Source organism: Rhinatrema bivittatum, chromosome 13, assembly GCF_901001135.1.
Source record: "Rhinatrema bivittatum chromosome 13, aRhiBiv1.1, whole genome shotgun sequence".
Lineage (NCBI taxonomy): Eukaryota > Metazoa > Chordata > Amphibia > Gymnophiona > Rhinatrematidae > Rhinatrema > Rhinatrema bivittatum.
This window is the reverse complement of record NC_042627.1, coordinates 13,026,321-13,042,444: the sequence shown is the minus strand read 5'-3', so window position 1 is coordinate 13,042,444 and position 16,124 is coordinate 13,026,321. Positions and strand designations below refer to the sequence as shown.

Below are 16,124 nucleotides of genomic sequence, written 5' to 3'. Positions count from 1 at the left end.
TTGAAACATGCAGAATGCCTGTGATGGAAAAGAACAGAGTTGTGTGAGAAAACCAATTCTAGCCAGAGATGCGGCAAAATCTTCTAAAGTCATTGACTTAACTGCTGAATCAGTTTGAAATGTTCTAGTGCCTAGAAGCTGAACCGGGACCAGGATAATACTTCTTAGGGAAGCTTTACAGATTTTTTTGCAGCTTTGTAAGAGCTCCCACTCCTGCTGTATTGGCAATGTGCATGCTTCCAACAAAGTTCATGGATCTTCACTCTCCCCCCCCCCCCCCCCCTTGCGCAATAGACCTTCAACTAGGGGAAGGGACTCCTCAGAATGAATTGCCGACTACTCCTTTCCCAGTCTCAGGAACCTGTCAGGCAGTGCAGTCTCTGGTGGGTGAGAGAGAGTGCATGCAATAGCCTGAGTTCTGTCACTGCACTACTGGGACTCACTTCTGGTCCAGAACAGACTCTAGAACTTGCTGCTGTAGAGACCACCAACGGCTGTCGAAGTTTTGCCCACCCAGATCAAGCTAATTGTAAGAAAGAGAAAGACATAACTTGGGACTGAGGAGCTCAAACACAATGTTATTTTGGGTTCATACCATCTTAGATCCCCCTAAAATGTACCTTTAAAATAAAATATTTTTCCAACCTGCTGTGTGCCTAAACCATTTCTACATTTTGTTTTCTATTGTTCTCCCTTTTTCTAGGCTTTTTATTACCTTTTCTTTCTTCCATTACCTAGTCTTTTCATCTTTTTACTGCAAACTTTCTCATCCTCTGAGGTGCTTTATCATCCATCTAACTGCCTCTCTTCTTCCAGTCTTTTCCTTTATTCTCCATTCCTTCTCTTTTCTTATCCTATCCCTTCTCAATCTCTACTGCAGTCATTTACTCCTCACTCCTTTCTTCCCTCACCTATCCTCTCTCATTCATTACCTCATTCCTTCCTTCTCTTCACCTTCCCTTCAGTTTCACCATTCCTCACGCCTCTCTTCTTTAGCTTATTATCTGCCTTTTCATCCTTCCATAATTTCTCATCCTTCCATCCCTCTTCTTTCCTTTCTTCTCCTATACTCCCTATAGGTTTACATCCCTGACCCTTCCACCATCATCAGATGCCTCCTGCTCTCCCCTTTCCACCTCCCCACCCTCCAGTAGCCTGTGATGCTAATAGGAACTTTGTGCTGCCAGTTGATAAGGATGATCACTGTTGGCATTGCCCAGTGCACAAGGGCCCCACCATGAGAGTGGGGGAGAAACGAGAAGAGAAGTACAAATGGCTGATGTAGATGGTGGAAGAGAGTGCTTCAACAGCTGTGAGATGTGCATAAGAGCATAAAAGTGCCATGCTGGCCCTTTTCATCTCATTTCCAATAGTGGCTAATCCAAGTCATTTGAAAATTCTCAGCAGATACCAATGAGGAGATCCATTCCCTGTTTACTTCAAAAAGTAAGAGATGAATGATACTCAAGTCTATTCAGGTGAGGATTGTTAATGGATCTGTCTTCCAGAAACTTGTCAAATTGTTTGGACCCACCTTTGCTACTAGTCTTGACTACATCCTGCAGCAGCAAATTCTACAACTGATTCTACATTAATTGAAAAAATACTTTCTTAAATGTGTTTTAAATCTACTGCCAGTTTCATGGCATTTGCCCTTATCTGAGCACTATTTGGGTAAGTAACCACTCCCTATTAGCTTGTTTCATACCACTTATTATTTTAATTAATATCTTATGTCTTCTCTTCTCCAAGCTGAATAGCCTTAATCTGTTTAACCTTTTTACTGAGACAAACAAAAAATGCTAAAAATACATGTTTGTCTGTTTTTAAATGACTCTTCATCCTGTTTTATTTTTGCCCTATATATTTACTTCAATAAAAGTATTTTTATGTTGCATAAAAACACCTATGTTTAGTATTTTAGTCTGTTTTTAAAAGTGTTTCTATATTTAAATTATTTGATTGTGTATATATAATATGATTGCATATAATATTGATGACCAATATTCAGTTTGTTTTTTTAGAAGTGTTATATTGTTGATATGATGAATCCTTAATTTTGTTTGTTTGGAATTTGTGAATGTTTGAACTTGTTAACCACTCTGAGCTTCAGCAGAGAGTGGTATATAAATGTGAATAAAGATAAGAGAGTCATTCCATTTTGTTTATCGTTTTTGTTGCCCATCTCTGTATCGTTGCTAGTTCTGTGTTATCTTTTTTTTTTAAGATAGGGAGACCAGAACTGCACATAATCCTCATGTTATGCATACCATGCATCCATACAGAGAAGTATGTAGATGGAGGGGATGTGAAAGAGGATATAGAATGTCCACAAAGGGTGTGGAAGAGAGTGGTGCAGTGGCCATAAGAAGGGGTACTGTGAAGAAGTGATCGCACTTCACCAGCCAGAGAGGGAAAGCAAGAGAGAGGTGCAATGACACAGTTGAGGTGGAGAAGAGAAAGAGAGATGGCAAATGCTAGAAGGGGAGAAATTCCAGATTGTAGGGGGGAAGAAGGAAGTGATGGAGAGAGTGTCTAGCAGTCTAGGAAAATGGTTGTTAGATTTAGATTTTTTTAAGATGTTTTTATATTCCACTTTTCGGCACTTCAAAGTGGATTACATTTAGGTACTATAGGTATTTCCCTATCCTCAGAGGACTTACAATCTAAGTTTGTACCTGATGCAATGGAGGGTAAAGTGACTTGCCCAAGGTCACAAAGAGCAAAGTATGACTTGAACCCTGGAGTCCCCGGTTCATGCTCTAATCACTAGGCTGCTTCTCCAGGCTGTTAGATTTAGCAAGCAGCCTAATTTCCTGTGATTCTGTGGAAAGTGAGAAATTATGTGGCAGAAGACATATACCACATTAATTGCTGTAACTGCAGAATCCCAGGAAGCTAAGGGCTTTTGTCATTATTGTACAAAAATGAGAATTCTGAACTACAGTTAGCTAGTAAAAGCATTTTAGAGGAGCTATAGCTCCATCTGGTGTGTGTGTGGGTTATTTTTTTAATCTGTTTTCTGTCTCTTAGATGGTACAGAGGGTAACAGATCAAGAGTTTACAAGTTACTGTAGGCTGGGGAAATTTGCTAAAGCGAAGCAAATTGAAATTTTGGTGCTATTGCATGAAAAAGACAGTTGCATCTTCTATACATTGTAGAGAGTGCTATGTTTTATGTAGCTGATGTATGGTCAAGTGTTCCAAGTACAGAGCAGCGAGATCTGGCAAATTGGTTCTATTTCTATCACTGCTGCTTTCCTACTGAGGCCATGACCAAGCTCCAAATGTACTACAACATTTTAGACCTTTTATGTGTTTTGGTTCATTATTGAAACATTCATGCAATAGAATGTTTATTAAAACAATTTATTAGTCTCTAATACAAAGCCGTAGGTGACATACAAATAAGACCAATAAAAAACAAAATAATCAGATCGGCATAAAAACAAATAAGACATCAAATAAAAATAACACACAGGTTTAACCGTCTTAACAATCAAAAGCTTGCCAAAAAAGATATATTGTCAACAGGACTTCAAAGGTTTTGGTACAGGTTATGAGATGAATATCTACAGGCATAGAATTCCATACTATTGGTGCTGCAGTTGAAAAAGTGTGTTCTCTAGTTTCTACAAGACAAGCTTGCCAAGCCAACGGGATGTTTGACAGCCAACGCTCAATTCTGCCAGCGTCTGTTCTCAAACCCGCTAACAGCCACAGATTCTGAAACCGGACGCTGGCAAAATTGAGCGTCCGGTTTTCAAACCGCGGGCTGATTTTAAATTTTTTTAAAATTTTTATTTTTAATTATTTTTTACTTTTGGGACCTCCGACTTAATATCGCCATGATATTAAGTCGGAGGGTGTACAGAAAAGCAGTTTTTATGCTTTTCTGTGCACTTTCCTGGTGCCAGCAGAAATTAACGCCTACCTTTGGGGTAGGTGCTAATTTCTGAAAGTAAAATGTGCGGCTTGACTGCACATTTTACTTACTGAATCGCGCGGGAATAACTAATAGGGCCATAAACATGCATTTGCATATTGCGGGCGCGATTAGTTTCGGGGGGGGGGGGGGGGCCATGCTATTAACCCTTACTGAATAAAGGGTAAAGCTAGCGCCTTGAAAACGCACGTCCAAACTGTATCGGCCTGCTAGTATGGTAAAGTAGCGTTGGAATCGCTTTGGGCTGTAGTGCTCTCCATCTTGAAGCTGCTGTCATTTAAAGGGGCCACAAGGCCCTGTAAAATCCCTCATCATCTTTGTCCAAAAATCCCTGGTGGTTCATGGGCAAAAACCCTACCACATCCCCCAAACATTTCACCCTGGTAATAAAATAAAAGCAACCCCCTTTGTCTTCTTTTTCCCTATTCTGAAGTCCTACCCCTATGGGCAACGTATGTCCTCCTTCTGAAAACCCATACCGACTCTCCCCAAGCTTACCATCAAATCCCATCTAAAGAGGACAGAAGCGATCCCTAATCACTCTTGCCCTACCAGTACCCTTTTTCAAAAAGGTCAAAGTATCACCTGGAGTCAGCCCACACTGTTTTGAAAAAGGGTGCTGGTGGGGCAGCAGCAAGCGGAGATTGCTTCTGCCCTCATTAGACCACCAATAATGATTAGCTTATTAGCACACTTTCATTGTGCCTGATTTAGGGGCTGGAAAAATATACAGAAGTTTGTGTCGTCATAAATTCCATGCTTTGTTTCCATGTTTCCTGTGTTGATGCATTTTGCCACTTGCAAACGTGGTGTTATAGCTTAGTAAATAGGGTCCTAACAGAGATTTAAGGAATTAGTTTGTCAAGGGTTTGGGACTTTTTAGGTTTAATAGCCTAATGCAGTGATCAATAGTATTTTTCAAGCAGGGGCCGGAACCAATGTCAGCTGAAGCAGCCGGCACCCTAATTAAGGGAAGGACGGGGCCAAGGAGTGATGCGGCTGGCCCCAGAGTGGAGGTTTTACTTTTCCATGATGCAATCAACCTGGCTACTCAAGCTCACTCAGAGCAATTCATGTAACTAAGATGATATCTCCATTTTCTGGGCCACCACTCTCCCATAGACACACTCACGCTTACTTTCTCCCTCAGTCCATCTCCCCCCTATGCCCACACACACGCACTCTCCATTCCCTCAAGCTTATCTTCCCAACACACACTCTCCTCCACATGCTATCTTCCCCAATACGCATTCTCCTAATCCCATACCAGTCTGTTTCAACCCCCATCAGTCAGCCTCCACCATACTTTTTGTCCCCATGTCCTCCAAGCCAGCTCTTTCCCCAGTTCAATTCCCTCTTTCTCTGCCTTCTCCCGAGTTACTTCTGGCACTGCTTTAGGGAAAAACTGTTCTGTCTTCTTTTGGCAAAATGCAGCTTACAGTCTTGTAAGAACAGTGCAGGAGTTTGGGCATCACATGGCTTCTTATATTCACCAATTTGGAGACAGTGCTAGCAGCAAGCATCTGAAAAGGTGGACGGGGGTTTGCAGTGTGTATTGGGGGAAGAGCCAGGGATCTATATTTAGGCTGGATTGGAGCTGCCACCAGCTTCTGGGCCTTACAATAAAGAACACTGGTCTAATGCCTCGTTCTTTCTCTGAAGTGTGACATTCACAGTAGCCCTGTTCTAAAGACTGCTCCTCAAATTCACTTTTGTGCAGTCATGTGTGCTTGTTCCAGTTTTGCATAAGGACAGTCTTAAAAGCTTCTTATTGCTGTGTTCCTGCAACTGTGAAAAACTGTGAAATGTTTTCCACAAAGCATGCTAAACTATTACAAAACTTACAAATACCCACACATGTTTAATTCCCAGAGAGACAAAAAATATTTAACAAAATTCATAACTTTGTCTTTAAACTCTGAGTGAGAGAAATAAAACTCAGCAAATATTTAGCCTTTCAAAAAATGCAATCAAAAATATTATCCCCTTAAACTCCCTTCTCTGGAGTCCTGTGTGCTTGATTTGGTGGAAGAGTTTATATTGATTAGAACACAGTGTTCTAGTAGCTACTGCATATTGGTTCTAGATTGAAAATTGATTCTTTTCGGGCTGCAGTAACTTTGATGCAACATGAGAAATGTCCAAAGATTGAAATATACGCTTTTGAGACTACATATATTTACATTTGAAATCTCAAGTACAACATATGCGGCTAACTCTGAAAGAAAGTACTCCAACTAACGGAATGCAAGTATAAGTATTAATTCTAGCAATTTTCCCTGTATCATTCACAAAGGAAATCTTATTGTAGCCTGATTTGCACAGTTGGCTACAAGGATACTGAATATTGATGTCATTTCTGATTACTTTTCTGGATGCAGTCGCTGCTTTGGAATGAGTTTTGGAGAACTAATGAACCACAAGTTAAACTGAGTTTTTAATCCAGTCATTAAAGTGTTGAGGCTAAAAAGTATTAATAGCAATAGAATGTCATCTGTTTTTGCTGCCATAGCTTATACTTATAGCTTATACTTATACTTATAGCTTATACTTATAGCTTAGTTATACTTCTTATATATAAAATATTATATTTCTTTATTTATTTCCAGTTAAACTATTATCACTTTATTTAGTATTATGTTAAATTGTCAACCAGTTATACTGTTCCATATGTTCTACGGTTCCATGTAAAGCTCCGCTCTCTGTTGAGCAGTTCTTCGTTTTATGTAAACCGGAGTGATTTGTAGTCTCTACAAGAACTTCGGTATATAAAAATAAATAAATAAATAAAATAAATAAATAGCTCCCAGCATGTAGTCATTTGCTTTGTAGATTGCTTAGAAATGTTTTGCTGAAAAGACTAGTGAAATACAAGTTATAGCAGCAGTCTTTTTTTGACACTTTTTCAACCAACTTAAGTCTTCTAGCATCTGCTTACAGTGTTTCTGAGCACAATGCTTTTTATTCTGGAAGAAAAAGGTTGCTGAAAAACCATATCTACTATTTATTCTAATTGTTATGAATGGAGTTTGCTGTCAGTCACAGATGTCGTAGTAGATGTGTCATTGTAAGGACATTACATCCTAAAAAGGAATGGAAACAGAAGTATTATTATTATTCTAGGTAGGTGAAACGAAGTGCAAAAACATACCAGAACAAGCAATCAAATCAAATTATCCCCAATTATATTTGGTGTCTGGTTGTTTTTTGTTCAGCAATTAGCTAAACACTGCAATAAGAAAATAAAAATGCATAAATGTTCTAATCTGTATTATGTAAAATGCACATATTGGCAGAGACTGCAAGTTAAAAGAATTTTCAGTTAAACAAGGACTGTTTTAAAAATTTGCAGATAGTTTTAATATATTTATTTATTTAGAGTTTTTATATACCGGCATTCATGATACAATCACATCATGCTGGTTTACAGTTAACAAGGTGTGTAACAAGAACTTGATACTGTAATGAGTGAAAAACAGTGAAGTTACAATAAAACATTTATGTATTTGAGAACCAAACAAATACCATCCTTCATTTATTGTTGAACATTTGCCTTGCCAAATCTGATCTCTTACTTTTTTTCTTTTATATCTTTGAAGGTTGATCTCCACCAGACCACTAGCTAAAACCAACCCTGCAGGGAAGGCACAACTAATGGACCAAGATTTTACAATGCACTGAAAAGTGGACAGAAGATTGCTTAGTGCTTTGACAACATGTCCGCTTGCAACACCTTTACTGAGCACGTCTGGAAGCCTGGTGAATGCAAGAACTGCTTCAAACCGAAAAGCTTGCATGAACTGCCTCCATCTTCTGAGAAGGCTTCTCTTTCCCATGGCAATTTGAAAACCAATGCCAATATCCGTGTCAGGAATACAGGAAGCTTCCGACCTCCTGTAGCAAAGAAACCAACCATTGCTGTGAAACCCACCATGATGGTTGTGGATGGGCAGGGTGTCTGTGCTGAGATCAGCTCTTTGGAGCATTGTGAAAACAAGCAGATCATTGTTGGGTGGAATCGGAACAGAGCTATTTTGAACAAAAAAACACTGAACAATAATGAGGATGAAATTGAAGGATATAACCACATGCATAGGCCTCATGGCGATAACAACAATGTAGGAAAAATACCCACTAACAATAATAATGGACTGACTGACGTATTGAAGGAAATTGCAGGTTTAGATACTTCACCACAGCTAACAGGGAATGAAATGAATGCTAGGGAATCCTTCTTGGGAAGGATCAATAATTGCTATAAGCGGTCATTGGAACGGAAGATTCTTCCAAGCTGCATGGTAGCTGGGATGAAGGATCATCAAGGAAAGCATGTTGTCATGAGTGGTAGCACCCAAGTTATCAGTAATGAAGGTGGACGTTTCTGTTACCCAGAATTCTCTAGCGGAGATGAGAGTGAGGATGATGCTTTCTTCGGCAACATGCAGGAGGAGCATGAAAGTTGGGATGAAAGCGATGAAGAACTGTTGGCTATGGAAATTCGAATGAAGGGACAGCCTCGCTTTGCTAACTTCAGGGCCAACACCCTGTCTCCTGTCAGGTTTTGCGTGGACAAAAAGTGGAACACTGTCCCATTAAGGAACAAATCTCTTCAGAGAATTTGTGCAGTAGATTATGATGATAGTTATGATGAGATTCTAAATGGTTATGGAGAGGACAATGTTATACCCTATTGCCAAGAAAGCATGCAGAGTATGGTGTCTTCAGACTCTACATCCCCAGATTCTTCTCTTACTGAGTCATCTCGTTCTGCCACAACCAGCAGCTCATCCCAGAAATTCTGCAATGGAGGACTTTCTCCAAGCACTCCTAAAGATGATATGGTAATAGAGCCAGATTATGAAAGTTTTACTGGTGATCATCAGGAAAAAGATGCGTTAAAAATTGCCAAAAGTACTCCAAAGGCTCTGGAAACCCATAAGGCAGTGCTTGCACTGAGATTGGAGGAGAAAGATGGAAAAATTGCTGTGCAGACTGAGAAGCAAGATGGGAACAAAAAGTCTACTGATATAGTTGGGCAAGCATTAACTGTAAGCATAGTGCCAGTTGACGAACAGCCCATTCCTTATAGGGTGGTAAACTTAGATCAACCAGTGTGCAAGCCCTATACTGTAGTAGATGTGTCAGCAGTCATGACTAATGAGCACCTGGAGGGCCAAACAGAAAATTCCAAAACGAAAAGCACATCATCTACTCCTAGTACCCCAGGTACACCAGTTAAATTGACAGCTTCTGGACAAGTAAATAATGATCTAAAGAAGTCCAGTTCCATTCAATATCAGGAAGTTTGGACCTCTAGCACCAGTCCACGACAAAAGATACCCAAGGTTGAATTAATCACTAACAATCCTGTGGTTCCTCCAAGAAAGTGCAGTCATAAATCTGCTCCTACTTCACCTACCGCAACAAATATTTCTTCGAAAACCATTCCAGTAAAGTCGCCAAATTTGTCAGAGATAAAGTTCAACAGTTACAACAATGCTGGTATGCCACCATTCCCAATTATCATTCATGATGAGCCAGCATATGCAAAAAGTTCCAAAAAGGCCATCAAGGTGCCAATTGTAATAAATCCAAATGCATATGATAATCTTACCATCTACAAGAGTTTCTTGGGGACAAGTGGAGAATTATCCATCAAAGAAAAGACCAACAGTGTTATAAGCCACACCTACGAAGAAATAGAGACTGAAAACAAAGGGTCTGACATTGCCAATGCCAGACCCTCAGAATTTGCCCAACTCAAAGCAATTTCCAACAGCCCAGAGCGCAAACTAGGATCTGTAGCTCAGAAGGTTCAAGAATTCAATAGCTGTCTAGGCAAAAGTCAGACCTCGCCACAAAGAAGTCTAAGTTCTAGCCACAATTCCCCAACAAAAATCCAGAAAACCCCTCCAGAATCACTTGTTAAGATAGATAGCACCAAGGAACCTTGCAGCAGCAACAGGGAGAATGCACATACAGTACTTTCTCAGATAGTGGCTTCCATCCATCCTCCACAGTCTCCTCCAACAACCCCTCAGTCTAGCACCAAAGCCTGCAGTGTAGAGGAATTGTATTCTCTACCTCCTGACATAGATACCACTAAGAGTACTCTAATACGTCCTAAATCCCTTTTTTCATCACAGTCTGTTGGGGAAACAGAGGCTCCAAAATCCATAGAAAGCACCACCTCTAAAGCACAAAAGGAACCACTTCAGTCTACACCAGTTACTATTCACCCTTCAAAGCCAGAGACTGGCATCTACAATTCTAACATAAGCCCAAAATCTGAACAGGCACCTCCTTTTCCTCCACCCCGTTCCACATCCTCGCCATACCATGCCAGTAACCTTTTGCAAAGGCATTTCAGCAACTGGGCAAAACCTTCTAATCCAATTCGATCAACAGAGGCAGAGTCTGTCCTACATTCAGAAACTCGAAGGGTAACTGATGCCAAACCCAAACGCTGGATATCGTTCAAGAGCTTCTTTCGCCGCAGGAAGGCTGATGATGACGAAGACCGGGAAAGAGCACGAGAAAAGGGTAAACTGGTAGGGCTAGATGGCACTGTGATTCACATGCTTCCTCCTCCCCCAGTACAGCGTCACCACTGGTTTAGTGAAACCAAAACAGAAGCGAGTGAGAAGCCATCCATTGTGTTCATGTACAGGTGCGAATCTGCACCCACAGAGCCAACTGGAGACTCTAGCAAGGTTGTTGGCGATGCTCTAGTTGAAAAAGTGTTAGCAAACACAGGAACAAACCTGAAATCTGCAGAAGAGATGGAGCAACAGAATATGAGCAATTCCTCACCACCGCTGATTTCCAAGAAAATAATCAGGTGAATCACTTCATTGTTCACTCAATTCTCTTTTACATTGCACTTGTATTATTATTGATTTTGTTTGCTACTACTTAGATCTCTCCTAATTTATGGATGGGTTTGTAAAACTTGTATCAATATATAATTTAAATGGAGTCACATTAAATTACTATTCTTGTCAGTAATTCTCCCATTCCTTCTTACACCAGTCAATTCTCCTCCAAACCCTTCTTCCCCCAAAGCTGATTCTCATAAGAACATAACATTTGCCATACTGGGTCAGTCCAAAGGTCCACCAAGCCCAGTATCCTGTTTCTAACAGTGGCCAATCTAGGTCACAAGTACCTGGCAGGATCCTAAAAGGTCAATAGTCTATGCTGTTTATCCTGGGAATAAGTAGAGGATTTTCCTAAATCCAGTTTAATAATGGTTTATGCACTTTTCCTCCAGGAGCTTGTTGAATCCTTTTTTAAACCCAGTTACTCTAAAAGCATTTATCACACCCTCTGACAACAAATTCCAGAGTTTAATTATGCATTGAGTAAAAAATATATTTTCTTGTATTTGTCTTAAATATATTACTAAATAACTTCATTGCATCCCCTAATCTTTGTACTTTTGGAAAGAGTAAACAACTGATTCATATTTACCCATTCCAATTCACTCAGCATTTCATAGACCCCTATCCCCTCAGCCATCCCTTCCTCAAGTTGAAAAGCCCTAACCTCTTTAGCCTTTCCTCACAGAAGAATAGATCCTATTATTTTGGTTACCCTTCTCTGTATCTTCTAATTCAGTTATATCTCTCTTGAGGTGATTAGAATTACACATAATACTCAAGATTCAATCATATGTTGGAGGCATTATGATCATTTTTTTTCCGTTCCTTTTCTGATAATTCTTAGCATTCTGTTTGCTTTCTTTGTCGCACTTTGAGCAGAGGATTTCAGCATATTTAACCCGATGATGGCTAGATCTTTTTCCTCGGTGGTGATTCCCAATGTGGAACCTTGCATTGTGTAGCTATAATTTGGGTTGTTCTTCCCAGTGTGCATCACTTTATACATGTCCACATTAAATGCCATCTGCCATTTGGATGCCCAGTCACGCAAGGTCATCTTGCAATTTCTTACAATCCTCTTGTGATTTAACAGCTTTGAATAATTTTGTATCAGCAAATCTGATCACCTCACTTGTTCCTATTTATAAATGTTAAAAAGCAGTGGTCCCAGTATATATCCCTGGGGCATTCCATTATTCACCTTTCTTCATTGAGAAAATTGACCATTTAGCACTATTCTGTATTCTTTTAACAAGTTCTCAGTCCACAATATAGCATTGTGTCCTATCCCATGAGTTTTTAATTTCCTCAAGAGTCTCTTCTGAAGTATTTTGTCAAACGCTTTCTGAAAATCGAAATATATCAAATGGATCACCATTATCTGCATGTTTGTTCACAACTTCAAAAAAACTGTAACAGATTGATGAGGAAAGACTTTCCTTGGCTGAATCCATATTGGCTTTGTCCCCCTAAACTCTGACTGACTAAATGTTCAGTAATTTTGTTCTTTAGAATAGTTTCAACCATTTTTCCTGGCACTGACATCAGGCTCACCAGTCTGATGTCGGTGCCAGTTCCTGGATCACCCCTGGAACCCTTTTTAAAAACTGGCGTTATGTTGGCCACCCTCCAGTCTTCAAATCTTATTTTAATGATAGCTTACAGATTGCAGACAGTAGATCTGCAATTTCATTTTTCAGTTCTTTCAGTACTCTGGGATGTATATCATCTGGTACAGGTGGTTTGCCCTTTCCTTTGTCAGTTTGCCCTATTACATCTTCCAGGTTCACAGAAATTTATTTCAGTTCTTCTGAATCATCAGCTTTAAATATCATTTCTGGTATGGGGTATCTGCCTTACTACTTCCTGAAAGCAAAAAATTAATTTACTCTCCCTGCTATGGCCTTCTCTTCCCTAGTGCCTCTTTTGCCCCTTGATAATCTATTGACATCTAACTCCCTCAAAAGCTTTTTGCTTCAAATGTACCTGAAAAAGTTTTTGAGCGTTTGCTTCCACAGTAAGCTTCTTTTTAATTCCTAATTAATGCCTTCCATTTAAATTGCCAGTACTTACGATGATTCCTGTTTTCTTCATTTGGATACCTTTTCCATTTTTTGAAAGATGTTCTTTTGGCTAGACTAGCATTTCTCACCCGGGGATGGATTTTAGATTTTGCTGCTCCTAGGCACTTTTGTTGCTTTCAGCCCACCCACTTCCTCTGTCAGGGTAGCTAAGGGCTATTCTCTGCTGAATGAGACTTAGTAGAGCTGGAAAGGGGCAAATCTTAGCCAGCTTACTGCTCCCTAGCACAAGTATAATGGGTGCCTATTGACAAATCCAGGGCAGTTCTCAACCTCACCTTTAACTATTCTGGCACTAGTTTGGACTTCCAACTTTTTTTTAATGCATGTAATACATCTGGACTGAGCTTCCAAGATGGTATTTTTCAACAGTGTCCATATTGAAGTAAACTCAACCTTTGCAGTTGCTCCTTTCAATTTTTTCTTAAATATTTTCCTCATTTTATCATAGTCTCTCTTTTGCTATTGCTATAGATTTTCTTAGTGCTTTCCCCCAGTTATGAAGTCAAATTTGATCATATTATGATTACTATTGCCATGTAGCCCCAACACCAAATCATGAGTTCCATTAATGATTAGGTCTAAAATAGTTCCTCTTCTTGATGGTTGCTCCATAAGAGTCATTTATTTCATCTAGAAACTTTATCTCCTTAGTATATCCTGATATGTTCTCAGTCAATACTGGGGTAATTGAAATCACCCATTACTGTATTGCTAATTTTCAGGCCGATATAGAACGGTGCGCACGGCCGAGTGCACCATTTAGCTCCTGTTTGGCCACCAAAGGCAGGCGTTAAATTTCAGACGCACCGGGCAAGTGTACAGAAAAGCAGAAAAAAATGCTTTTTTGTACACCCTCCAACTTAATATCATAGCGATATTAAGTCGGAGGCCCCAAAAATTAAAAATGTTAAATACTAAATATGAATTTACACTGAGACACAGTTTCAGCAGGCCTTAAGCATTTGATCTTATCTGCATAGAACAAATGTTAAAATAATAACTTCATAATTTCTACACTGCATCTCTCACCAACACTCATAATATAATTACCTTAAAGTACAAAAAAAATCTATCAAAGGTAAACCAATCACTTACCTTACGTTTGGATGAGTAAGAAGTGGGCATACTAGCTCTGAATTCCTTAAGGATTTCCATTAGGAAACTTAAATATCAATAGCGAAAGGAGAAATTCCTGTGTATTTAACCTATTATATCCCAGTGTTCTATTTAGAGGATAGTTTCTTAAAAAAATTTGGGACATAATGGTTTAAAGGGACTCTCTCATCCATGGCCAGCTGTATCATGAATGCTATTAGGTGGGAGTTAGGGGCACATGCATTTATTATATGGGGAATCCATTTGGGAAAGACCAATTGGTCTTCTCGTTTTCCCTTCCTCTAGCTTAATCTCCAGTACTCCCCCCTCTCCCTCCAGCTTGTTCCCTGGTCTTCCTTTCCCAGCTCAATCCCCAGTCCTCTTTCACTTCCTCCCTCTAGCTTGATTCCATGACATATGTCCCTCTCTTCAGCTGGATCCCCTGTCTTCTTTTCCTTCTCCTCTCCCCCTACAGTTCGATCCATGGTTCACTCTTCCTCCCCTCCAGCTTGATCCCTGGGTTTTTCCCTTAGCTTGATCCTCCTTCTCTCCCTATCCAAGCTTGATAACCCATTAATTTCCTTTCTATCCTACCCACTCTCACCTCAATTCCCAGTCTTCCCTCCTTGTCCTCATTCCCATCTCTATCTTTATCCACATCCTCCCTTATTCCGTTCTCTCAGCTCATCCCAAGGTCGTCTTTCCTCCCTCCAAACATGATCACCAGTCCTCACTTCCTCCCCCCCCCCCCCCCCCACATACCACCCTCATTCATCAGCTCTATGCTGGTACTTCTCCATGCTTTTTTCACCCAGATCAACCCATGGTCCTCTGTATTTTGTGTCCCTTAGTTTGATTCTTGGTCTCTTCTCCCTGTTACCCACCCCTGGTCAATTATGTTACCAGTTCAATCCCAGAGACTGTCTCCTCCCCCACTGAACTCCAGTCATCTCTTGGTCTCATTGCTTCTTCTTTCTCCGTCCCTGACTTTTTCCAGCTTCTCTCTCTCCCCCCCCCCCCCCCCCCCCTGTGATCCCTGTTCCCAACACACATCTGTTTCAAGTCTTCTTTCTCTGTAGCTTTCTACTTCCTCAATCTCAGATGTTAGGAAGAAAGTAGTGTTTCATGCAAGCATCAACCTCCACAGCTTCAAGAGTCCATTCTCAGTTTGAGCTGTGTAGTACTGTCAGGTTCCGTGAGATCCTTGGAACCTCATGGTTCCAATCACAAGACTGATGACAGAGGAGATTAACACAGAACTGCTCTCCTCTTCCTGTCTGGAGAGGACCAAGAAGAAGGGATGTGTGGGGTACCTAGAATCATGGGAAGGGGTATGATATTCTGGGATAAGATGGGAAGTGGGGGGAAGAGTGTCCCTGAGCATCTCACACTAGTGGAGAGGCATTGCCTTTTAATATCCACCCATAATGCCAGGCCTATTTCAGTCCCATGCCTTTAATTTAAACTGACCTTGATAAATTTTTTTCTGAGATTGAATTCCTATTATTCATAGAAAATTGATCAATTGCCAAAGTGAATAACATCAGATCTAAAAATAGCATATTGTTTTCATGCATGCTCTTTTCTTTTTGTATTACAAAATAAAGGTTTTCATCAGTGGCCATTCAAGAGATTGAAATTTCATTCTGACATTTCCTGCCACTGTGGAGTGAGAAGTTACTTAATCAGGATGAGGCAGTATGTAGTTGCATGTAAACATAAACATGTAGATTTTTGTTTTGGAGGAAGGAGTGAAATTTTAACATTGGAAACTGCCAGTTCATGAGACTGGTAACATATATACTGTGAGAACAGAATAAAATATTGTAATATGTCTTCTAAGTTTCACCATTTAATATTTTTAATACCCCTCAGACACAAAGCAAGCCATTTTGTCAAGTGCTGCCACATTAATCTATTATGTCAAATTAGTGCAGACTTTGACAGATTTTCTTTGCATCTCAGAGCCAGTAGCTGAGAACTCTCTCAATCTCTCTCTCCCCCAAGTTGCAGGGGTTCTCCTCCAACATTGGGATCCCCCCTACAAAAGCAGGCAGCAAGTGCTCCCCCCCCCCCCCCCCCCGAAGCATACCGGAGACAATTACCTCTATCCCT

The 16,124-nt window shown here is 40.2% G+C and overlaps 1 protein-coding gene across 1 annotated transcript in view; it reads left to right on the top strand.

Annotated features, from left to right (window-relative positions):
- PEAK1 (pseudopodium enriched atypical kinase 1) overlaps nt 1–16,124 on the top strand; it is a 232,204-nt gene that overhangs the window by 169,625 nt on the left and 46,455 nt on the right. Inside the window, 1 exon segment of the mRNA XM_029575835.1 lies at nt 7,546–10,787. Coding sequence (XP_029431695.1) covers nt 7,663–10,787 — 3,125 coding nt within the window. The 5' untranslated portion in view covers nt 7,546–7,662.